The 26,319-nt window shown below is 36.3% G+C and overlaps 1 protein-coding gene across 2 annotated transcripts in view; it reads left to right on the top strand.

Moving 5' to 3' along the window:
* The window catches only part of LOC150091195 (integrin alpha-9-like), a 688,379-nt gene that overhangs the window by 406,345 nt on the left and 255,715 nt on the right, over window positions 1–26,319 (top strand). For both annotated transcript variants that reach the window (XM_090374615.1, XM_090374611.1), the window contains exon 13: window positions 25,783–25,873. In XM_090374615.1, the coding sequence (XP_090230741.1) occupies window positions 25,783–25,873 (91 nt within the window). The remainder of the gene's footprint in view (window positions 1–25,782; window positions 25,874–26,319) is intronic.

The following is a 26,319-nucleotide window of genomic DNA, read 5'->3' as shown; positions in this document are numbered from 1 at the left end:
ATTCTCATTCAGTTTGTCAGCTATCTGAGCAGGATCATCAACAATTGAACCACTGATATCAAGTGAACCAACCTGATTCATCCCCTTCCTTCTAGTTTATATAAGTAAACCAGTGGGTAACCCACAGTATCATTCTCAGGCATAAAATTCTATAACTCAGTAAAAGTGAATTTTGTGAATATTGAAACAAGCAAGAAACAGTCATTTTCGCAGTGGGGGAAATCTTAGTTTGTTTCTCCTCTCATCATACTTAAATTGAATAGAAATGAAAACTTACAATAAGGTTTTTTTTTTTTTTTTTTAAATAATTAAAACCCTCAAATACAAAAGGTATTAGATCTTATTGTACTTAATACAATGTGTAGGTTGAAGGTTAAGTAACTGAAGAAAACCTTTTGGCATTAGACATGAATTTCTGCAGATTAAAATTTCAGGAAAGATATGTCAAGAGAGTTTGTTATGAGTATGGAAGCTAATTCAGAAGTATCTATATCTGTGAGACATAGTGAAGAGACCATGTAAGAGATAGGTCATTAATTAACCTAACTGCCTTTTTTTTTTTTTTTTTTTTTTTTTTTGATAGGAATCCAGAAGCCTGAGAGAGATAGAGCAGCACCCATTGATTACCACCCTCTGTCTTCTCCCGCTCAACCATCCTTTTATCCATTGTAGCAACTTATTCTTAATACCATTCTGCTCCAATTTGTACAGTAGTCTTCCATGCACAACAGTGTCAAAGTATATGATATCAAAATTATTTTTTGATTCAGTTCCTTTTGTAACCACATCAATATCCCATCAAATTTGTCAGACAAGACTTTCCCTTAACAAACCCATGCTGTGTCTGAATTATTGCTGCAGTCTTGTCCAGATGATCCTGCAATGCATCTTTAATCAGTGACTCCATTATTTTACCTGGAACAGAAGTTGAACTAACTAGTCTGTAATTAATCGTGTCACCCTTTGATCCCCCTTTGTGAATTGAGGATATATTTGTACATCTCCAGTCCGTGGGACCTCCCCTGAGTCCAAGGATGCTCTCATAGTTATGGCTAAGTGTTTGCTTACTTCCATTGCCCCCTCCTTTAATATAACTGGAAAAATCCCATCCACCCCAGGTGCCTTTCTTATGTTTAACTTCAAACCCCCATGACAGAATGCGCTGGTCCCAAAGGAACTAGTAGTTGTTGGTGACTCTATTGTCAGGGAAACGGGAAACATGCTTTGTAAAAAGGATAGGTGGAACAGGACCAGGGTATGTCTGCCAGGGGCAAAGGTTGATGACGTTGTAGAGTGGATATCATCTTTTAAGGGCACAAAAGGTGATATAGTTGTACAGTTGGCACTAATGATATTAAGAGAAGGAGACTGGCGGAATTACTTAACAAGTACAGGTCACTGTTGAAAAAATGCCATGAATTAGGGTTGAATTTGAAAGTGTCTGCAATTCTGCCCAGACACGATAGGAGGGAGTATATGATGGGAGCCCTGTCGATCAATTCGGCCCTGGAAAGATTGTGCAAGGCTCAAGGGATAGAATTTTTTTCAGCCTGGTTTGTACTTGTTAACAGGTGAGACTGCTTCTACAGGGATAGGATACACTTAAATAGAAAGGGTGCAAGAATGTTTGCTGATGCTATCGAGGCAGTGTTAGGTGGGTCGGAAAATTGCTAGATTGGGGGATACAAGGACTAATAGATTAACAGTAGCACTGGCAGAGGTGAAAGTGATTCTTGCACTGCTTCTATTGGAATGAGCAGCAGCTTGGAAAATAAGATGCAGGATATTTCAGAGACTGCTGGGAATCATTGGGGTACAAGTAAACACATGGGTTATGTTAGGATAGCTAAGAAAAAGAACAGGTGCATGTATACTTGCGTGTACACCAATGCTAGGAGTTTAGTAAATAAATTTGAGGTATTACTCAAAGCATCAAAGGCGGATATTGTTGGCATATCAGAGATGTGGTGTCACACAGATATAAGTAATGCAGAACTGGAATTTGGGGAGTACATCTTCTACAGAGAGGATAGGAAGGGAGGAGGGGTTATGCTATTAGTTAAGTAACACATAAAATCCAAGGAAGTGAAGCCAGTCGACATCGCTGGACAGTGCAGTGTCGAGTCAGTTTGGTGTGACATAAGCATTGGGAGATCAAAATTGAGAGTAGGAGTGTGCTATAGGCCTAATGACTCTGATGAGTATAATAAGAAACTGTACAGGAAAATATAGAGTGGGCCAATAAATCAGAGAGTCTTATAATGGGGGAAATTTTAATTTCCCTGATATTGACTGGAATTTGTGGGTTGGTCACTCACACACTAGCAAGGCTTTTGTGGATTTATTGGATGATTGTTTTCTAAATCAGCATGTTCGGGAGGCAACTAGAGGGAGAAATATTCTTGATTTGATTATCAGTAGTGATTCTTCATGCATTAAGAATCTGCAGATACAGGAACCACTAGGTGGCAGTGATCATAGTGTGCTGAAGTGGGATTTACTCAAGGAGGTAACTACCATCAGGGATAAAGGGAAGGGTTATTGCTTTCGTAAAGGCGACTACGATGGTCTGCGACAGTATTTAAATTCTATACAGTGGGACCAACTGATGAAGTTACCAACAGAAAACTCAAAATGGGAAGCATTCAAAGAACTTATCTTGGAAGCTACTAGGCTTTACATACTAACTAAGAAATATTGTTCAAGGTTCAGGCCTAAATGGATGTCAAATGAAGTAATGAGACATATGGCAGAGAAGAAAAATGCATGGGATACATATAAATTAACATGTGACAGAGAAGCCTATGATAGATATAAGTTGATCTGTAACCAAGTTACAAAGAAGGTTAGACAGGCGAAGGCAGAAAACGAGAAATCTTTGGCAAGGGATGCAAAGAAAAACAGCAAGGAGTTCTTTACTTATGTAAACTCTAGAAGGAAGGAGATGAATCAGATTGGTCCTCTTGATATCGATTGTTCAACTGTTTATGATCCTGCTTAGGTAGCTAACAAACTAAATCAATATTTTGCATCTACATTCACACATGAGGAGTTACTCAGGAAGGGGAATGCCATAGATGAAGTAAATACTGGCAGCGAGCTAGATAATCTTGTAATAATTGAGAGTAAAGTGGTGGAGAAATTGTTGAAATAAATACAAGGAAGGCACCTGGGGTGGATGGGATTTATCGAGTTATATTAAAGGAGGTAGCAAAAGAAGTAAGCAATCAGTTAGCCCTAATTATGAGAGCTTCCTTGGACTTAGGGGAGGTACCCACAGACTGGAGATGTGCAAATGTAACCCCATTTCACAAAGGAGGATCAAAGGCTGACACAAGTAATTATAGACCTGTGAGTTTAACTTCTGTTCCAGAAAAATTAATGGAAGCACTGGTTAAAGAAGCACTACAGGATGATCTTGACAAGACTTCAGTTATAGCTTGGACACAGCAGGGTTTTTTTAAGGGAAGGTCTTGCCTGACCAATTTGATTGGATACTATGATGTGGTCACAAAGGAACTGGATGCAGGGAATAACTTTGATATTATATATTTGGATCTTAGAAAGGCTTTTGATACTGTTGCACATGGAATACTGCTGCCCAAATTGGAGCAGTGTGGCATTGGTGGCAAATTGTTGCTATGGATAAAGGGATGGTTGAGTGGCAGAAGACAGAGTGGTAATTAATGCACACTGCTCATTGTGGACTAATGTTATTAGTGGAGTCCCTCAGGGTTCAGTGTTTGGTCCATTGTTGTTTTCTGTATTTATAAATAATATTGATGATGGTATATCAAGCTTAATGTCCAAGTTTGCAGATGATACAAAGGTTGGCTGGGTTGTTAAGGATGCTACTGATGCTATGCTGCTGCAACAGGATCTGGAAAGGTTGAGCAGATGGGCTGAGAGATTAGTATTAGTATTAGTAACAGCCGCATGGTGCAAGAAAGCCTATAGCTTATGCTGCACCAGCCAAAAAAAAAAAAAAAAACAATCCGAACAAAACAATGATAAACACAAAAAATAAATAACTAAATAATAATAATTAATAAATAAATAAATAAAAAGGAAATTAAACCTATCATCCTATGCGCTTCCCTTACCCGAAAGTACTATCCAGATGACCTTTGAATTTCCCCAAACTGTCGGCCTCTACCACCCATGAAGGCAACTTATTCCAGTAATTTATAACTCGCTGGCTAAAATAAAACTTCCTGCAGTCCAATCTAAACATTTCTCCCCATAACTTGAATTTATGTCCCCTAGTTCTAGCATCATTTATAATCTTGAAAATTTTGTCCTCATTCATTTTACTGATGCCTCTCAGAGCCTTAAACACCTCAGTCAAATCTCCTCTAAGGTGTCTAGTTTCCAAACTCTGCAACCCACATATTCGAAGTCTTTCTTCATAAGGACACCCTTTTCCGATCTCACCAGGCGAGTACCCTTCTTTGCACCCTTTCAAGAAGCTCGATGTCTTTCTTTAGGTGCGGTCTCCATACTTGAACACAGTATTCCAAGTGTGGTCTAACATAAGCCTTATATAATGGGATATAGATGGCAAATGAAGTTTAACATTGACAAATGTAAAGTACTACATATGGGAAACAGCAACCCCACAGAAACATATCAACTCTGTGGTACTTCACTGACAGTGGTAGTGAATGAAAGGGACCTGGGGGTAATTGTGCAGGCAGATATGAAGTTCTCTGAGCAGTGCAGATGGGCTGCAAGTGTAGCTCATGTTGTCTCATCAATGATATAAAGGAATTTTTCTAGCAGGGATAGGGAGGTGATTATTCCCTTGTATAAGTCAATGGTCAAGCCGCACCTTTAGTACTGTATACAGGTCTGGAGGCTTCTTTACAAGTAGGATGTAGATCTGCTGGAACGAGTACAGAGAAGGGCAAGGTTAGTGAACGGAACGAAGGGTTGCTCTTACGAAGAAAGGCAACCCTTCTTCTGGGCACCAGTGAGGTGATCTGATAGAGGTGTACAAAGCCTTGAATGGTTTGAGCATGCTCAATGATGATGGGATACTGCCTCTTGCTCAGAATAATCACCTGAGAGGGCATAAATTCAAATTGAGGAAAGACAGATGTAGGATAGATGTGCGGAAATTTGCCTTTAGCTAGCGGGTAGTTGGTTGGTGGAACAGACTTCCATCCCTTTTCGTGGAAATTGATAGCCTAAATAAATTTAAGGCTCAGCTGGACAGGTATTTCAGACAAATGGCAGGTGAAGTGGGTTTTTTTTTTTTTTTTTGGTTTTGCTGCATAATCTTTCTTTCTTGCATCATATGCCTCTACTAATGGTAATGCTAAATTTCTTCTCCACTTTGCTCTCATTTATTACAAAATCATTAAGCACCTTGCTACAATTTGATAACCTTCTGGCATTTTCAAACCTTAATAACTCATGTGAATGTAGATGCAAAATAATGTTTCAGTTTGTTTGCTATCTGAGTAGGATCATGAACAGTCGAACCATCGATATCAAGTGGACCAATCAGATTCATCCCCTTCCTTTTATATAAGTAAAGAAATCCTTGCTGTTTTTCTTTGCCAAAGATTTCTCGTAATCTGCCTTCGCCTGCCTAACCTCCTTTGTAACTTCATTACAGCCTAGTTTATATCTGTCATAGGCTTCTGGGTTGCTTGATAATTAATATGCATCCCATGCATTTTTCTTCTTTGTCATGACTCTCATTAGTTCATTTGATAACCATTTAGGCCTAAACCTTGAAGAATATATCTTAATAGGTATGAAACGTTTAGTAGCTTCCACTATTAATTCCTTGAATGCTTCCCACTTAGAATTTGCTGTTAGTAGCATCATCAGTTGATCCCACTGGACAGAATTTAAAAACTGTCTGAGACCACTGTACTCACCTTTACGAAGCAAAAACCCTTTCCTTTACCTCTGATGGTAATTATATCTTTAAGTAAATCCCACATCAGTACACTGATCACTGCCACCTAGTGGTTCCTTTATCTGCAAATTCTTAATGCACGAATGATCTCTGCTGATTACCAGATCAAGATTATTACCCTCTCAAAGATAAGCATAGTAGCAGAGGAATCCTTTTTGTAAGATATAAGAGAGGACTGATTGAAAGGATTTAAATTAAATGTTTTTTATAAGGATTGAAATTAATTATCTTTTTGACATTGCAGGATTACCTGGAGATCAGCATTTAAGGAATTGGTAGTGTATATTTGAGAAGTTGAAAGCTATTTATTCAGGGCAAGAATTCTCGAACTGGAAGGTGGAATGAAATGTGCTGTTATCAGCAAAACTATGGATGTATTTTCACTCAATGAAAGAAGGGATTTGTAATATACAAGAGAAGGAGAGTGGAAGAACAACCTAATCCTTAGAGAACACCTGCATAGTGGAGAAGTTAGAAGATAAACAGCCATCTACCATTACTCACAGTGAGTGATCAGAAAGAAAACTGGATTTTCAATTACAAAAAAAATTTAGTGATCCATAAAATGGAAGCTTATTTAGAAGATTTTTATGACAAACATGATGAAAAGCCTTTGAAATATCAGGAGCAGCTGATTGAGTTGTATCAGTCTTTTCCATTAAATTTGTTCACAGACAGGTAGCATCGACATTGGTGGAATCATATTGGCCATCATCGACATTGGTGGAATCATATTGGCCATCATCGACATTGGTGGAATCATATTGGCCATCATCGACATTGGTGGAAGATTTCAAGACAGTTTAGAAGTTGATAGTTAATGGATTTCTCCATTATATTATGAAGAGCAGAAGTGAGTGCAATGGAAAAATTGAATGGAAGGGATTTGTAATCTTATTTGGAAACTAGCTGAATATGAGCAAATTTCCCAGCAGAAGGAAAAACACCAGTGAAAAAGGCATAACAAAACAGGAGTAAGCTCAGCACAGATTTGATGATGCTATTTCCAAAAGCGCATCATCGAAATCACCAACTTGATACCTTACACTGCATTTGACATTCCCACCTTGTTTCACAGAGAGGCTTTAAAGAAAGACCCTTCACATATTTTTGGAATATGACCATTTCTTTGTTGATGCTAAAAAGAGCACATACAGGCGTTGAAGTGTCCCAAAAAAGTCATTGCATCAGGACAGGTTTTGGCCATATCCCCTAGAACTAGATTGTAACTGTGACAAGCACATGGTGTAAAAAATGTCCTTGAATTTTCCTGTAAAAGTTCTGCTTGAATACCTGAAACTTTTCCTTTCATGTTAGATCCATTGTCGTAATCTTGCCCTCGGATATTAGGTATGTCTAATCTTAAAGAAAGTATTTAGAATTCCTGTTTCAGCATATTACACAAATTTTCTCTGGTACTGCTCTTTACATTGATAAATTTTATGAACTGTTCATATACACCGACTGGCATATTGGGGAATAGAGTAGAGTGTAGAATGTGGATTTTGTGCATGTGTAGTGTTGTGTACCATTGCTCCTCTGATCATTTAGCCACTGGACCCCTAATGGTACCCAAAGATTTCCGTTGGAGACGTATCTAATAGTCCGGGATGTTTGTTCCTGATCAGTGCCGGATTAAAGCATGAGCTAATATGGCAGTCGCCCGGGGTGTCATTCTTACAGGGGCTCCAGAAAAAAATATTTATTTTATTCCGTAATTGATTACATCTACCCATGTGTTTTTCTGTCTGTAAATGCTTGTGTTCTCTGGTTGTTTTGCCTGTTTTTTCTGGAAAAAACCACAGCTTCTGGGGAAAATACCTTGCAATGTACACCTGAGACACCAACTAACTCAGCCACAGAGTGAAAAAACTCCATTAAAGTTCCTCGCATCATCGGCAGGATTCAAACCTCGGCCTTGTCCGCCCAATGTGGGGAAAGGATGGTGGCGATACCACTGTGCTACATGCGTAGACAAAGTAGATGAATGAAATAAAAAAAAGAAAAGAAATCTACAGCAACGAGTAACATATTAACCCCAGGGGCTCACATGTGGCGAGTATGGGCTTGACACACCAAGGGTCCTGAGCTGGATATCATCATTCTTCTCTTTTTTGGTGATTCCTTTGTACTTCTGATTCTTTCTCTCTCTCTCTCTCTCTCTCTCTCTCTCTCTCTCTCTCTCTCTCTCTCTCTCTCTCTCTCTCTCTCAGGGTAACTTGGAAATTTTTTTTGGCTGGTGGAGCATAAACCTCAGGCTTTCTTGCACCATATGGCTAATAATAATAATAATATATTATTATTATTAAAAAACTATACAACATTTGACAGTCGCCGACATCATGGATCATTCATAATTTTTGAATGGTCCGTAATGTAAATTTATGAAAACGGGAATAATAAATTCACTTACATTTAATAATAAAATAATTTATTATAGAATTGCTACAAAGTTGGCATTGCATTGCACACAAAGCAAATCAATGCATACTTCTCTATTTAGAGGTGTGCATTCATCATTCACTAAGCGCAGACAAGAAAAATAGCTTTTTGAAATTCATATTATATCTTTCTCTGATCTGTAAATGATCCTTCAACAAATTTTCAATAAAAAAAAAAAAAATTACTGACACCAGAGTAATAAAATTACAAATCATTATGTCAAATTGCAACAGAATGCAAAGAATAGTAAAATAAATAAATAAATAAATCTACAGCATTGAGTAACATATATTAGTATCAAAACTGGACAACGTCATGGATCATTTATAATTTGTGAATGGCTCACATTTACAATTTGTAAACGAAAACTTGAAACTAATGAAAACTGGAATAATAAATTGACTTACATCGTCAACCTTTTTATCAGAAGTTGGAGAAAAAATGGTGGTAATGAGTAAATTTTTTAATGTTCTGAGAAACTTAAAAATGTAGAATTACTGCACTTGAAAATGTAGAATCACAGAATGGTACATGATGCTTGATAAGAGCTACAGAACTTTTTCTGCCAATAAAACAAATGAAAATCTCTGTGATTGCTGAATTTTTTTTGTTTCATTTCCTACTCTCTTTTTTCCAAGTTACTCCAATTAACTTTGCAGGAAATTTTCCCACCACAAATGAAAACAGAACAGATAAAGTACATATGAAACGGTTATAAAATGTATTTTTCATGGCCAGTAACAAAGTCCAGGTCTTTGTTTCCGGGTCTTATGTTGGCTGTATAGAAACAGAGCAATAGACCTACATAGAATGTTGTTGTGAAAATGGCAAATGAAAACCTCAAAACCATAAATTTATCAAAACTTAAATGCTTTGTAGTGACCGAAGTATATGCTTTACTCTGCCCGGTCGTTGCTTATTCCCTCTCCGAACATCACGGGATAAATGCTAATTATGGGAAGGGTCCCTCTCAATACACTGATCAGGTTCAGAACACCATGCGTGAGGATCAAACAAACCGTGATTGAAATGTGTCTCTTGTTAGCATAGTAACAACTCATTCCTAGTCCTGCATTTTTCATTTCAGATAAAAAAAAAAATGAAAGCCACGTCTAGCACGATAGGAATTAAAAACAACAACATTGTCCCTAGCCAGACTGTTATGCAACAAATTTGTGTATTGTAAAATAAAACATATTCTCCTCTGACAACAATCAGAGTATGCACACACACAAAAAATGTAAATTCACCAACACTAAAATAAAATCAGACTGCGATGTATATTTAATATTTGACACTGGTGTTGCTGAATATTTCATGACTATCTTTTATTTACTAATATTTCTATAAGCTTGGAATCAGTCTAAACAATACTCGGGTGGTGGCCAGTCGCTAGGTTGATAAGAATGTATTACATTTAATTTAAAAAATTTGCTCATTTATGAATTAAAATCGTGAATTGTCTTGAGAAATGAATCTGTCTTCCAAATTTCGCAGTGCCCCTTTCAAGCTCGGCTCCAAATGCAGCTGCATTGGCAATAGTTATGCCACTGGGTTTTTGTCGCGTTCCAGCTCCAACTCAATAAGTAAAATTAAGAATAATATAAATTTTACTTATTTACACAATAAGGAGCATAATTATTCAAATAAAAACACACCAACATTACAATACAACTTTATAGTGATGCGTTTTGGCAGGGTGAGAGGGGTTGCTTGGCCGTACAGCGGGAGCCAGACAAAAGTAATTAATTTGCACACATGTATAGCCCACTTTAGGTATAGGCCAACTTATGGCTGGCCCATACCTAAAGTGGGCTATACATGTGTGCAAATTAATTACTTTTGATATTTCAAGGGATGTGTAAAAACGTCTTGAGATAATTACCTAGACAATGGCCAAAATTTCCACACCTTTATAAATTATACAAACTTTGCTGTTCACATTTTATGAATTAATAAAAATAAATAAATAATAATAATAATAAAAACATTATTTTTGTCTGTGTCCTTTGTACTCTAATAAAATGCTAATCATATTTTCTAAACATATGTAAAATTCATTGTTTCTGGTTTCCCAGGAGCCCTATAACTTAAAAAAAAACTTTCTCCTTCTCTCTCTTTTTTTTTTTTTTTTTTTTTTTCATCTATTCTTTTTTCCTTTTTTTTGTTTAATTTTAATTTTTCCGCCAAGTGCAGGGTCCAATTGGCCTAAGGCTGGCCCTGGTGGTTTTCATATATATATATATATGTATATGTTTGTATTAATATATTGAATAAAGTATGCATAAATGGATGTGAAATTTACACAATGTGCCAATAACTAGAAGGGTGTGGAAAGTAGAAAACAAAGTGTTGTAGATTTGTAAAAGGTGAAATTTTCATACATGTATACATGTTAATATCCTAAAGGTTATGATGAATTTGATGTACTAATTTTACTTTACAATTCTCCCACTTTCTACTGGCTTGGTAATTCAGCCCATAATTCTTAATTCATCATAACCTTAAGGATATTAACATTATTTTGCCTTTCACAAATCTACTGCACTTCATTTTCTACTTTCCACACCCTTCTAGTTACTGGCACTTTGTATAACTTTCACATCTATTTATGCATACTTTATTCAGTAAATTAAACATAACGATTAAGCATAATGATTTAATCGTTATATTTAATATATTATTTTCGCTCAACATTTTTGCCATGCTATATTGGCATTAGTTTTAATATTTAATATCAGTTATACATTGGGCATCATGTGGAGGAATGTGCATTTTGCTGCCTCTAATGATAGCTTTATATTTATTTTCTTAATTTTCGTATTATATATTTTTTTACTCTTTTCTTAACTGCTTCATTATTCTAATATATGTAAATCAAATGGTAGTACTGGTTTGATGTGTTAATGCTGCGCCCATACCGCCATCTTATAGTATTTTATTTATTTATTTGTCTATATAAGCTGGTTAATCTTACACTGTGTCAGTGGTGTGGCTCTGCTTTGGAGTGCTAGCCTGTCTGTTCTATATTTTTATTTTTTGCTGTATAAGGACTACCGTTATTCAAGTCCTCTGCATTGGCAATTTGATAGGGGGATCAAATGGCGGACTGATCCTTCGATTGGTTCGCCTTTGTGGCGATTTGTCTAATGATTGAAATGCAATGATTCCCTGATCATTATTGGCCTTGTGGTCCTCTGTTGATACGGGGCATAATGATCAGTCTATTGTTGTTATTTTGGTTTTATTTTATTGTAGTTAGTTTAGTCTCTATTTGGGATATTTCACGTAATTTGGAACTGGCACCTTACGAGGGGAGTGCCGTTAAATTCTTATGTAATTGGCTTTAAATTTTAAAATTGATTTATTATTTTTAATTGGATTTTCGAAATTATTTGGAAATTTTCTGCTACAATTTTTAGTCTTATTACCTATTCTTCACCCTCGCAGTTTATTAATTATTATGTTTAATTTATTATTTTCGCTCAACAGTTTTGCCATGCTACTGGCATTAGTTTTGATTTAATATTTAATATCAGTTTTTATTATATATATATATATATATATATATATATATATATATATATATATATATATATATATATATATATATATATTTAGTGTAATAACAACTATTATGTGCTCAATATCTCCTATATTCTTTTAATTATTTGTTAATTATACAGGGATTACCTTGATTTCTTTATAATCAGGATTCTTCTCCAACTCTCCTAGTCCATCAAATGAAATAAATTAATTATAAAAAATTGATAAACTTCAACTTAATGTGTTCCATACTGTCAGAATGCAAATTAATAGTCCGGGATCACCATTGAGGCCCCAAACTGACCCAAAAACCATCAACTGCGATGCAACTATCAGCATAGGAAAACATGTCAGAATTTCAAATGTATATAAAAAAAAAACAAAAAAAAAAAAAAAAAAAAACCCAATTTTATTTCAAGCGTTTCTGGGATAAGTGGTTTACTATAATTATGTTGAATATTAATTATTTTTGCTTCATTAAAGAGAAACACGTGACTTTCGTTTACAGCGTGAAATGCTAATTCTGAAGCATTTGCTCTTGATGCTCGAACTGAAGCCTCGTGTTGTTTAACGCAAAAATTCAACACCCTCCTGCGTAGACCTACATAAGATGAGTCGCATTCTTTGCAAGAAATGCTATAAACCAAATCATGTTTGTTGCAAGCAAGAATTAGTGAAATGTTTTCTTAATAATGTATGCAATTTATTTATAGGCTTAGTTATTATTTTCATATCTGTGCTTTTACACAAGTCATTCAGTTTGTTATACCAATATTCTTTTTATGGAACTGTAATAAAATGCTTTTTGTCTATATTTGTTTTCTGGTAGTTTTTTTTATCTTTCTTGGACAGTCAGTTTAATTTTATTAATAGAGGTGATTGGATAGCCTCTATTAAGGAATCTCTTTGTTAGTTCCTTAATCTCAGCCTGAATCCACTCTGTATGGTGGAATATTTAAAAGCATTTAAAAACAGGTTTAACATGACCAATTTTTTATAAGTGTATAGGTGATAACTCTTGTAATGTAATAACATACCATGTTTGTAGGCTTTCTATAAATACTAAAATTTAATCTATTCCTTTTGTAATGTAAAATTAATGGAGTGCGTATCATCCTCTGTTTCCAAAGTGAAATTCAGTCTGGTATGAATGTTATTTAATACTTGTAAAACAGAATTTATAGTGATCTGATTGGTTATAATAAGCATATCGTCTAGATATCTACCGTAACACGAGATTTCTGGTATAAATGGATTCAAGTAAATATTCTCTATTTTATCTAAGTGTAGTTCTGCAATGAGTCCACTAATGCTAAGGCCCATAGGTAAGCCAAAAATCTGTCTGAATATTTTTTCTTGGAATAAAATATAAATGGTGGAAACTGATATCTTAATGAGATCAAAAATTTTTTTCTTTGGGGAGTCTGGTATTATTGAAATTGATATTACTATCATTAAGTAGGGATTAAGTAGAGTTATCTCAAAGACCTACTTAATGATATTACTATCATTAAGTAGGTGTTTGAGATAACAGAAGAGGAGAAAAAGCACTATGTACTAGAACTTAAAAAACAAGTTTGAGCTTCTGCATACTGCTTGGGACCAAGATATCGATGAGGAATATTACAACTTTCTGAAAGTGATAAAGCCCAAGAAACCTATAGGTAAAAAGAAATCCAAAGAAGAAAAAATGAGTCAAACACTTGTCAAGATGAATCGAAGATGACAAATGAAGAGCAAGATAAACACTGACAGCGAGAAAATTGAGTATGCTGAGTTTTGCAAAGCCATTAGAAAGGGACTCAGAGAGGACATAAGAAGATTTAACACAAGAAAAGTAGAACAAACATTAAGGGAAAACAAAGGACTTAAATCAGCAGCTATGACCAGAAATACAGAAAGACAAATGATACTTGGTTTTCTTGGTTTGGTGTTTTTTTTTTTTTTTTTTTTTATAGCATTAGCAACTAAGGTCATATTTCTCCGGGGGTCATTCCCTGACCTGCAACTAAGACCATATTGCTCCGGGGGTCATTCCCTGACCTTTCCGCATCCTCCGTATTTGGTGGTGACGGGCTCAAACCCCAGTCTAATCAAGAAATGTGTGCTACGTACTGCTGCTTCTTCCCACCTGGCTATGGGGGCGCCTGACAAATGATACTGAAACTGAAGAATAGCAATGGGGTACTTATAAATAGCAGAAGACTACTATAGAGAATTATACACGGAGCAAGGGAATGATGCCAGCAGTGGGGAAGATGGATCACAAATTAGTAACACATACAACATACCTGATATCCTTCCTGATGAGGTAGAACATGTGTTGAAGAAAATTAAGAATCAGAAAGGCCCAGGGGAAGATGAAGTTACTATAGAGTTATTAAAACTGGGAGGAAGAGACATGATACAGAAACTGGCGAGACTGAACAACCTCCTGTGCCCAAACAATTAGCAACCGAAGAAAACAGGAAGAGAATAACTGACCTTCACCGAATTGCAGTAAAAGAAGAATCCATCTCAAACTTACTCAGAAAGACACCTCTAACAATCATCACAGTTACCAAATAAAACCTCATGAAAGCTCTCCCCTGTATATAGAACAGCTGCATAGTCAGGCCCATTCCCAAAACCAAAAAATGCCAAAGACTATAGACCCATAGCCATAAGTTGCACTATCTTGAAAATTTTTGAGAAGCCCTTCTCTCAGCCCTCGCCCAACACTACTTCAGGCATTGTCCTCTGCATCTACACTCAGTCTTATCTGGAAGATCAACTGTCACAAATCTCCTTGAGACCCTTTTTCAGATGCAGAAAGCTCTCAACAATAAGGAACAGCTCGATGTTATCTTCCTAGACATATCCGCAGCTTTCGAAAATATCTTGATAATGGCTCTGGAACAAATTTTATCGTTCTACTTCAAAATACAAGGCAATCTCCTGAAGATTTTATGTAACATTCTGAAGAAAAGACACCTCGTAATCTGTAATGACAATTTTATTGTCACCTCCGTAGCCAGGTGGGCAGGAGCAGCAGTGCATAGCACACACTTCTTGATTAGACGGGGGTTTGAGGCCGTGACCACCAAATATGGAGGATGCAGGAAGACCATGGAATGAACACTGCATATCCCCGGAGCAATATGGCCTTAGTTGCTAATGCTCCTAAAAACCAAAATAACAACAACAAACAATTTTATTGACCATTATTGTATTTCGCAAGCAGTGCCACAGGGAGGTGTTCTCTTCTCACTTTTATTTGCTACAGCTCTGGAACCATTTTTTGCATCGCATAAAGACAACTTTATTACATATGCTGATGACCTGAAGTTCCTCATCAAAAATAAAGATCTACAGCAAGTTAAGCAAATAATTCAACAAGCCAATAACACAATAAAAGAACTGGAGTATTACCTCGACTGTATTGGACTACATTTAAACCCAAGCAAATATGCCCAGATGAAAATTACATAGAAGAAAGAGCAGGAATATCTCTATGCTGGTAAGTGGATGTGAAGTTCTAAAGGTTAAATCCCATGTAGACCTTGGCCTAAAATGGGATGAGGGACCAACATTCTCCGAATACTTTGGTTACATCAAAGCAAAAACATGCGCAGCACTCTGGGCTGCCAAGCAGGAGTTAATTGGCATTAGAAACCCAGATCTTGTTAAAAAGTATATCTTGAAATGTATACTTCCTATCTCACTGTATGCTTCACAGATTTGGTCCTCTGCCCCACCGAGCAACCTGAAAACTTTCCTTAGTATTGAATACTGGCTCTTGAGATCCTGAACAGGATCTTGAATCACCCATATACTATATCTAGAGCCATCCTACTTTCCATTCTCAGTATTCCTGCCTGGAGACAGACAATTAACACAAGAAACATTTTCACATTAGCCCAACTGCTAACAGGAGGATTGGACGTTTCCAGTGCTGATGGCTTGTTTCACTCTTATTGAAAGGCTACTGGGAATGCTGAAACAAGACATCCTCTTCAAAGCAACTTAAAAAACCTGGACCACCTAAGTCACTATTTTCCAGCAAACACAATATAACTCTTCAATCAACTGGGAATTGAACCAGAGGAGCTCTGTTACGAAGAGGCCTACAGATTGAAAGTCTTTGCCAATTCCTATCGTCTTGTGCAACTGTAGTGCACAGCCACTCGGCTGAATAACTGCATTCAATTGCGATCCCTTTTAACTGTATATTCCCAGTATTCTAGACATCAACCTAAGATGTCAAAATTTTAAATATTCTATGATGTCAAAGATGCCAAAATTTTAGATCTTCTATTATAAAATCATAATTACTTATGCATTTCAAAATTCTGTATTCAACCTTTCAGGGTGGATGTCCCATGGACTTTGTAACTTTTTGCTCATGGGGTCCGCTTCACACCTTAGAATGTAACTCACACCCTTCTAGCCAATGGCTGTCCCAGGAGTGTCTCCTCAACAGAGAAATAAACTGATAAAATAATAATAACCTCTCTGTCCCCTTTATTGGCATTTTGTTTTGATAATATATTTTCTCTTAATACTCATAATGCATCTGATTCATTTTTATTCAATCTCGGGATGTTCGTGACATTAGCTTGGTTTATAATTCTATTAGCTTGTTGAATAAAAATATTACTTTGAGGCAAGTCTCTAAGACAAAATTCAACATCAATGATTAATTGTTTCTTAGGGAGCATAGGTAGTGGTAAACTAAAATTTAAACCTTTCCCTAACAATGTAACTTGATGGGGGTTTTAGGGTATGCAACGAAAGATTTATTACATTATCTGAATTCATTGAGTTTCTATTAACTATTCCCCCCCCCAACTGTGCCACAATTAAAAAACATTGCATCACAATGGTTTAAGATCTGATGTTCATTTGTTATGTTACTGGCCACGTTACATCTGAGAAGGGGTGTGACAGTATACTGTAAGTTTCGAAGTGATTGTAATTTGTTCAACTGTATCTTTCAACTCATTAGCTAAAGCCTCTAATTTTAGTTTAATCGACTCTTTTAGGATAGTCCAATCTTCAGTTCTCACATGTTTTTAATAATATTTCGATAGCGTTGGATTTGTTTAAAGCATTTCTTTTTGGTTATAAAACATGCTTAGAGCGCTAATTTTATAATTCTCCATGATGTAGATTGAATTAAATTATAGATACTGGGAAATTTTTGATTCAGTCTAACCCTTGCAAATTTTGGGGTAATGTTTTCAATGAGGCATTGTTTTAAAATTTTAAATCAAAATTTTAATAATGCATTTACGATTCTATTTCGTGCATTCATTTATTAGGACATAAAAAATAAATCTCTGTTTTTTGCTCTCACAGTTTTAAATTGACTAGCCAATCACCTATAATGTTCATGTGTATATATATAAAAAGTTTGTAATTAAAATGAATGTATGATTAATGAATGTATACTTAAATGAATGTATGATTAATGAATGTATACTTAAATGAATGTATGATTAAGGAATGTATACTTAAATGAATGTATGATTAAGGAATGTATACTTAAATGAATGTATGATTAATGAATGTATACTTAAATGAATGTATGATTAATGAATGTATGATTAATGAATGTATACTTAAATGAATGTATACTTAAATGAATGTATACTTAAATGAATATATACTCAACCGAATGTATTCTTAAATGACTAAATAAATGTATATTTAAAAAAATATATATATTTAAACGAATGAATAACTAAACACGAATAAGTGTTTAGTTATTCATAAACATTTCAGATAAACTGTATTAGAGCACAATGTGTACTCAAACCGAATGTGCATATAAAACAAATGAACTCACCGAACGAGTATATGGATAATTGGATATGTGAGAGCAAAAAACCGAGATTTATTTTTTATGTCCTAATAAATGAACAGGGAAATAGTGGGCCAGTAAATCAGAGTCTTATAATGGGGGATTTTAATTTCCCAGATATTGATTGGAATTTGTGGGTTGGTCACTCACACACATACTAGCAAGGCTTTTGTGAATTTTTTGGATGATTATTTTCTACATTAGCATGTTCAGGAGGCAACTAGAAGGAGTAATACTCTTGATCTGATTAACGGTAGTGATTCTTCCTGCATTAAGAATCTGCACACTGTGATCACTGCCACCTAATGGTTCCTTTATCTGCAGATTCTTCATGCATTAAGAATCTGCAGATAAAGGAACCACTGGGTGGCAGTGATCACAGGTGCTGAAGTGGGATTTACTTCCCTTTATCCCTGATGGTTTTTTACCATCAGGGATAAAGGGAAGGGTTTTTGCTTTTGTAAAGGCGACTATAGCGGACTGAGACAGTATTTAAATTCTATATGGTGGGACCAACTGATGATGTTACCAACAGAAAATTCAAAATGGGAAGCATTCAAAGAATTTATCTTGGAAGCTACTAGGCTTTACATACCAACTAAGAAATATTGTTCAAAGTATAGGCCTAAATAGATGTCAGATGAACATATGGCAGAGAAGAAAAATGCATGGGATACATATGAATTAATGGGTGACATGAAAGCCTATGATAGATATAAGCTGGTCCGTAACCAAGTCTAAAAGGAGATTAGGCAGGCAAAGGCAGATTACGAGAAATCTTTGGCAATGGATGTAAAGAAAAACAGCAAAGAGTTCTTTACCTATGTAAACTCTAGAAGGAAAGGGATGAATCAGATTGGTCCACTGGATATTGATGGTTCAACAGTTGAGGATCCTGCTCAGGTGATTAACAACTAAATGGGTATTTGCATCTACATTCACACATGAGGATTTATTCAGGGAGGGTAATGCCAGAGGTGAATTAAATTCTGGCAGTGAGCTAGATGATTTTGTAATAACTGAGAGGAAAATGGAGGAGAAATTGTTGAAGATAAACATAAAGGCACCCCGGGTGGATGGGATCTATCCAGTTATATTAAAGGAGGCAGCAATGGAAGTAAGCAAACCCTTAGCCATAATTATTGAGAGCTTCTTTGGACTCAAGGGACTGGAGATGTGCAGATCTAACTGCAATTCACAAAAGAGGATCAACGGGCAACACAAGAAATTATAGACCTGTTAGTTTAAATTCTGTTCCAGGAAAATTAATGGAAGCACTGTTTAAAGAAGCACTGCAGGATCATCTAGAGAGGAATTCAGTTATATCTCTGACACAGCAAGGTTTTGTTAAGGGAAAGTCTTGCCTGACCAATTTTATTGGATACTATGATGTAGTCACAAAGGAACTGGATGCAGAGAATAACTTTGATGTCATATATTTAGATCTTAGAAAGGCTTTCGATACTGTTGCACATGGAAGACTGCTGAACAAATTGGAGCATTGTGGCATTGGAGGCTTGCTGCTATGGATAAAGGGATGGTTGAGTGGGAGAAAACAGAGTGATAATCAGTGGACACTGCTCATCGTGGACTAATGTTATTAGTGGAGTCACTAAGGTTCAGTTTTGGGTCCATTGTTATTTTCTGTATTTATAAATGATATTGATGATGGTTTATCAAGTTAATGTCCACGTTTGCAGATGATACGAAGGTTGGCAGGGTAGTTAAGGACACTAATGACAGTATGCTACTGCAACAGGATCTAGAAAAGTTGAGGAGATGGGCTGAGAGGTGGCAAATGAAGTTTAACATTGACAAATGTAAAGTACTACCTATGGGAAACAGTAACCCCAGAGTAACGTATTAACTCTGTGGTACTACACTGACAGTGGTAGAGAACGAAAAGGACCTGGGAGTAAGTGTGCAGGCAGATATGAAGTTTTGTGAGCAGTGCAGACAGTCTGCAAGAGTAGCGCATGGTGTCTTGTCAATGATATACAGGAATTTTTCTAGCAGGGATAAGGAGGTGATTATCCCCTTGTATAAGGCAATGGAATGGCCACACCTTGAGTACTGTATACAGGTCTGGAGGACTCATTTTAAGAAGGATGTAGCACTCTTGGAATGCGTATAGAGAAGGGCAACAAGATTAGTGAATGGAACAAAGGGTTGCTCTTACGAAGAAATGCTTAAGTTTTGCAAATTACAGTGTCTGGAGACTAGGCACCTGCGTGGTGATCTGATTGAGGTGCATAAAGCCTTGAATGGTTTGAGCATGCTCAATGCTGATGGGATTCTTCCTCTTGCTCAGAATAATCACCTGAGAGGGCATAAATTCAAATTGAGGAAAAACAGATGTAGGATATATGTGCGGAAGTTAGCCTTTAGCCAGCGATTAGTTGGTTAGTGGAATAGACTTCAGTCCTTTGTCGTGAAAGTTGATAGCCTAAATAAATTTAAGGCTCAGCTGGACAGGTATTTCGAATGAACGGAGGGATGAATTGGAAGTGTGTTTTTTTTTTTTTTTTTTTTTTGGCTGATGCTGCATAAGCTTGCTTTATTGCATCATATGTGTCTACAAATGCTAATTCTAGCTGTTATATGCTCATTATCTCCTATATTCTTTTAATTATTAGATAATTTTATAAAGATTACCTGGATTTCTTTATAGGCAGACTTCTTATCCAAGTCCTTCACATGAAATAAATAAATTATAAAAAAATTGATAAACTTCATCTTAATGTGTTCCATGCGCAAATTAATAGTCCAGCATCACCATCGAGGCCCCAACCCGACCCCAGAACCATCAACCACGATGCAACTATTGGCATAGGAAAACATCATATCAAAATTTCAAATAGTAGAAAAAAAAAAAAAATTAACAAATACTTGAAGACATTTTCTTCCTCCTTAAGTTGGATGAGAACTTTTCGATCATACATGTTCACAAGATGGAATGAAACTAAAAGATGCGGCGCTGCATCTGTATTTAAAAGAAATTTAATCCTCACGGCACATACATTCATAGGACCAATCGTCCGATATTAAAAAAGGTCTACGAATGTTGATAGAATTTTTACACGATTTTATTTCAAATGTTTCTGCGATAAGTATTTTACTATAATTATGTTGAATATTAATTATTTTTGCTTCATTAAAGAGAAACAAATGACCTTCATTTACAATGTGAAATGCTAATTCTGAAGCGTTTGCTCTCAACACTCGAATTGAAGTCTTGTGTTGTTTAACACGAAAATACAACACCCCCCAGCGTAGAACCTACATAAGACAAGTCACATTAATATCAATGATTAAAGATGCGATCAGAATTTTGTTTATTTAACACTTATATAGCCTTATACACTTAAAATAGGTCACCAATGCAGATGCTTAATCTCCAGAGATTAAGCATCTGCATTGGGGACCCATGAAGAACCGGTCTTACTTGGTAATAAAAGGTACTCTTATTCCCCTAACTAATGTTGTTGCTCATCTCTGCACCTTTTCCCAACAGATTTTTATTGTTTGTAAAATGAGGTTTACAAATGTGTATACAATATTCTAATTGTGGCCTAATAATTCTCAACAGGGGCTGGTAGAATTCCTGTATTTCTCTGATAGAACTGCATGATCTCTGCTAGCAGCTTATTTTCACTGCTGAGAGAATTTCATGCCAACTGTACAATTATCCCTAGAGCTTTTTTGTACACCTTACTTTCGGTGTTGCTAAAATGGTTGTTTTTTTTTTTTTAAATTACTGCTTTTCAAATGCAGGAACTTGCATTTATTACTGTTAAACCCACCTTGCTGTTTTCCATCCTATCCTCTTAGTTTATCTACTTAGTTTACCTATCAACACATGCCCAACCCAAAAACAATGGGTTGAATATTATGGTCATTAACCATTATGCACAATTTGTATCATCAGCCAATAGTAAAATATCTATGTTAGTACTTGAAATACCTATGTTAATATTGTTAATAGATATCAAATACATTAAGGAGCCCATCTCTGGCCTCTGTGGAATTCCACTCTTCACATTAATCTATGAAGGGCAGTGGCCATTTGTAATAAACTCTTTTTCTCCTATCACTTAACCATCCCTTTATTCATAGTTAACTTTGGATAAAGGGTTAATAGTAACTTTTGCTCCTAATACCACATTGCTCCAATTTATACTACCATCATACGTGTGGTAGAGTATCAAATGTTTTATCAAAATATATGATAAAAAATTTCCATTTGGAACCAGTTCCTTTGTGATGACGTCATAGTAGCTAAACCGATTTGTGAAGCCTGATATTCCTTTAACAAACTTGTGTTGCAGTTACCTTGTGACTGCACTCCTATGAAGATGATCTTTTGAATCACCCTTGTGAATAGGAGATGCCATTGCACAACTCCAATCTACAGGTACTTCTTTTGAATCTAAAGGATGCCCTCATTATTATGGCCAAAGGTTTGACTATCTCTATTGCAGCTTCTCTTGATATAAATGGATAGATTCGATCTTCTTGAGGTGTTGTCACTGTTATGTATAGCACTTTCTCTACAATCTTACTTTCTGTTGTTATAAAATTATTTCACTCCAAATCAGCATTAGATAGAATTTTACTATTATCCTTTGCCTAAAAAACTTCTTGTATGAATATAGATACATGATGCATCTACATCAGGGGTGGGCAACTTTTTTTGTCAGCGGGCCAAATGAAATTTTCGTATCATGATGCGGTGGGGCCGAATGAAATTTTCGCATCGTGATGCAGGCCGGAATAGATTGAATGATTTAATAAAAAAAATCAGAACCTAAAAAATGTTATATTACTTGAATTACCAAATTATTAATGTATTTTTTAAAAAAATATCTGAATGTCCAATTATCATTGAAAATGCGGCATTCGGCATCAATTTTTCTTTTTTTTTAATTGGCTCATTTTATGGGCTATAAATTATATTAAATTAAAAATTGTAATAATTAGAAAAGACATAAAATATCTCGCACCAATATTATTTTTTTCAATAAGAAGTCAAACCCAAAGGAACTTCGTTCGATCGATGCTACAATAATAATTAGGAAATAAGCCTTTGACGCTGCGTAGAATCACTTGGTTACTGTTGTACTGGCCGCGATTCCCGATTGAACCGAATTAAGCCGAACGTTTACAGCGAGTAGTCAGGTATGGATTTTCTATATTTATGCATTTACCGAGGGGGCCGGATTCAACATCGTCGCGGGCCGGATTCAACATCGTCGCGGGCCGGATTCAACATCGTCGCGGGCCGGATGTGGCCCACCCCTGATCGACATTCACACAAGACAATACTGATACAGAATATAGATACATTCTGTATACTGATACTGACAATACTGATACAGAATGTAGATACATTCTGTATCAGTATTGTGATCCTTTGATATCTAGTGGACTTAAGTGATTCTTCCCTTCTCTTATAGTGTTAAGAGACAAAAGAATTCCATGCTACATTTCTTTGCACTCATAGCCAATTAAATTTTGTAATTTCTTTAGCCTCACTACACTCCCAAGTGTCTTGTTTATGCACTAATTTGTTTTTACTGGTATCCTCTTGCAGTTTATGATCATCCCTTGAATTTTTTTTCTCTGCTACTGAGCACTTCAGTTCATCTGACATCCTCTGTGGTCTAAATGTTGAACACTGTCTTTTAATTGGTATAAATTGCTTGGAAGCTTCTAAGATCCTGAACTTCTTATTTGGAATTAATTTTTTAATAAAGTTAAAAAAAATTTTAATTAGTTAGTCCCACTGAAAAGAATTTGAGAAAAATGGACTCTTTATAATCAGCTTTGCTTAAAACAAAATTCCTTCCCTTTTTTCTTGTGTAATTTTTTCTTTGAATAAATCCAACATCCATCACTGTCACCTGAATATTCTTAATACCTAATGACTTCTGATACTTAGATGAAGAACTTTGTTTTCTCTTGTTACTACAGGTGACACAGATCACCTCACAGGTGCCTAGTCTCCAGCCGCTGCAAATTGCAATGGCTGGAGACTAGGCATGTGAGGTAATCTGATTGAAGTGTATAAGTAAGGCCTTGAATGGGTTGAGCATGCTGAATTCTGATGGGATTCTTCCGCTTGCCCAGATTACTAACCTGAAGGGACATAAATTCAAATTGAGGAAAGACAGATGTAGAATAGATATGTGGAAATTTGCCTTTAGCCAGCCGATAGTTAATTGCTGTCAGTGTAGCAGAAATTTCTGAATATTATCATGTCAGCTATAATGGCATTCTGTAATTCCATGTAGTTGAGTAGAGACTTTAGTTTATATTTTAACCATTTTTTTTTCACAAATTTCTAAGTTTTTCTTCATTAAAAAGAATAGCCCTTTTCTATTCTAACTTTGTGGATGTATACTTAATCAAATTAAAAACAACTTTGAGAAAAATATTGAAATAAAAAGTATTATTGCTGCTTTTTATCATATGATTTAGATTAATTTAGACTTCTACTTCCTGTACACTGAAAGGACAGAATTCATGGGATACCTGGTTACTGGACAATGTGATGCTGTCACCCCTCTTACTAGTGGCAGTAAGAGGGGTGACATCCACTCTTGGCAGGTATATAGGTACACTGCATTCACGTAGATGGTAATTTGATGTCAGTATGGATAAACGTGAGTTAACTGACTTTGAAAGAGGGATGATAGTGGGTGCCCGGCTCATGGGTTACTCTATCGCGGAGGTGGTACAGAAATTGCACTCTCCCTGTTCGACAGTATCAAGAATGTATTAGGAATATGCCATTTCCAGAATAACATCTAATCGTGGATAGCGTTGTGGGCAGAGAAAGGTGGTGGATGAATGTGGCTTTCGACGTTTGTCTCTCATTGTTTCAGCCAACTGGAGAGTGATAGTGGCATAAATCACTACCGACTTCAATGAGAGAGGTGCCTGCAATGTCTCCACCAAGACCATCGGGCGATCATTAGCCACAGTAGGTTATGGGAGCCACAGACCCACTAGAGTCCCATTGCTAACACCACCAACACAGGACTCTACATCTCAACTGGGTGAAAGAAATTGGCACTGGACCTTGGATGATTGGAGACGGGTCTCCTGGTTTGATGAATCCCTTTTCTAGTTATTTCAAGCAGACGGGAGGGTACGTATCTGGCGGAAACCACAGAAAGCTATGTACCCACCATGTCAACAAGGAACTGTTTAGGCAGGTGGATGGTTGGTAATGGTCTGGGGTGTGCTCAACTGGCATAAGTTGGGACTTCTGGTACATCTAAATGCATCTGAAAGGTCCAGGTTATGTGGTCATCCTTGCAGACCATCTTCCTCCCTTTGCCGACTGGGCTAGCCAGGTGGGTAAAGTGCCTGCCTGCCTGGCAACCCAAAGGATGTGGGTTCGAATCCCGCCTCTGGCTTGGATCAAAGTACTTCAAAAACCTTGGGAGTTGCATTATGGCCACAGAAGCCGATGCGCCAACAACTACCAAAAAAAAAAAAAAAAAAAAATCTTCCTCCCTTCATGGTCATCGTGCACCCACAAGGCAATGGACTCTTCCAGCAGGACAATGCATCTCCTCACAGAGCCGTGGTGACTAGAACATGGTTCGAAGAGCATTCCACAGATTTTACAACCATGGAAAGGCCTCCCTGTTCATCAGACTTGAACCCTGTGGAGCATCCTCCACCAAAATGTGATGGAATTATGGACAGTGTTGCAGTAAGCATGGATGGAAATACCTGTGGAATGCTTTCGTGAACTAATGGACTCAATACCTCACCGTCTGACTGCCCTTGTCCTGGTGAAAGGTGGGTCTACCTGTTACTACATAGGTATCTCACGATTTCTGTCCACTCAGTGTAGAGACCCTTAATTGATCTACACTCAGATAATCGAAGTCTACTGTAAGCCATTGTATGAGAGGTAGAAAAGTTTAAATGGAATAAATGAAATAAATAAAAAAACCTTATTCATTTTTTTTTTTTAAATATTCAATTTATCCTACTTTAGAGAATCGGGGCTGAAGATATAGGTAGTGAGATGTCAGGGTTTGGAATTGGAATTTCAATGGGTAAAGATATTGATGACAATTTTTATTCAGGTAAATTTTAGTTTTCATGAAATTTTTGGAATTAACTATTGTTCTCTCTTAACTGATAATGATAATGAGTAATAATATATAATAATGAGCAAACTGATTGCTGCACATTCTCTTTGCACAATCATGTTTTCTGCATATTTGCATAATTCTTTACATATAAACTGTCTGAAACATTCGCTGTTTGTAATCTATTGAAATTGGTAATTTCTTGGGATTGGGAAAATCACTAATTGAAGAGTAACTTCATCATCAGCAGCCATTTTTAATCCCCTGCAGGGATGAAGGCCTTTCCAGCAACTTTCCAGTTCCTTCTGTTTTGCACAATGGCCATCCATTTACTACCCGTGACCTCTTGAATTTTATCTGTCCATCCATCTCGATTGATATCTTCCAGGATTTCTTTTAGCTACTCTTGTGTACCAGTAATTTTCTTAGTCCATCTGTCA

This window comes from Mastigoproctus giganteus, chromosome 1 (genome assembly GCF_048544385.1).
Source record: "Mastigoproctus giganteus isolate SK-2022 chromosome 1, ASM4854438v1, whole genome shotgun sequence".
In the NCBI taxonomy this organism is placed as follows: Eukaryota; Metazoa; Arthropoda; class Arachnida; order Uropygi; family Thelyphonidae; genus Mastigoproctus; species Mastigoproctus giganteus.
Note: the sequence above shows the minus strand (reverse complement) of the source record. Positions and strands in the feature narration are given on the sequence as shown.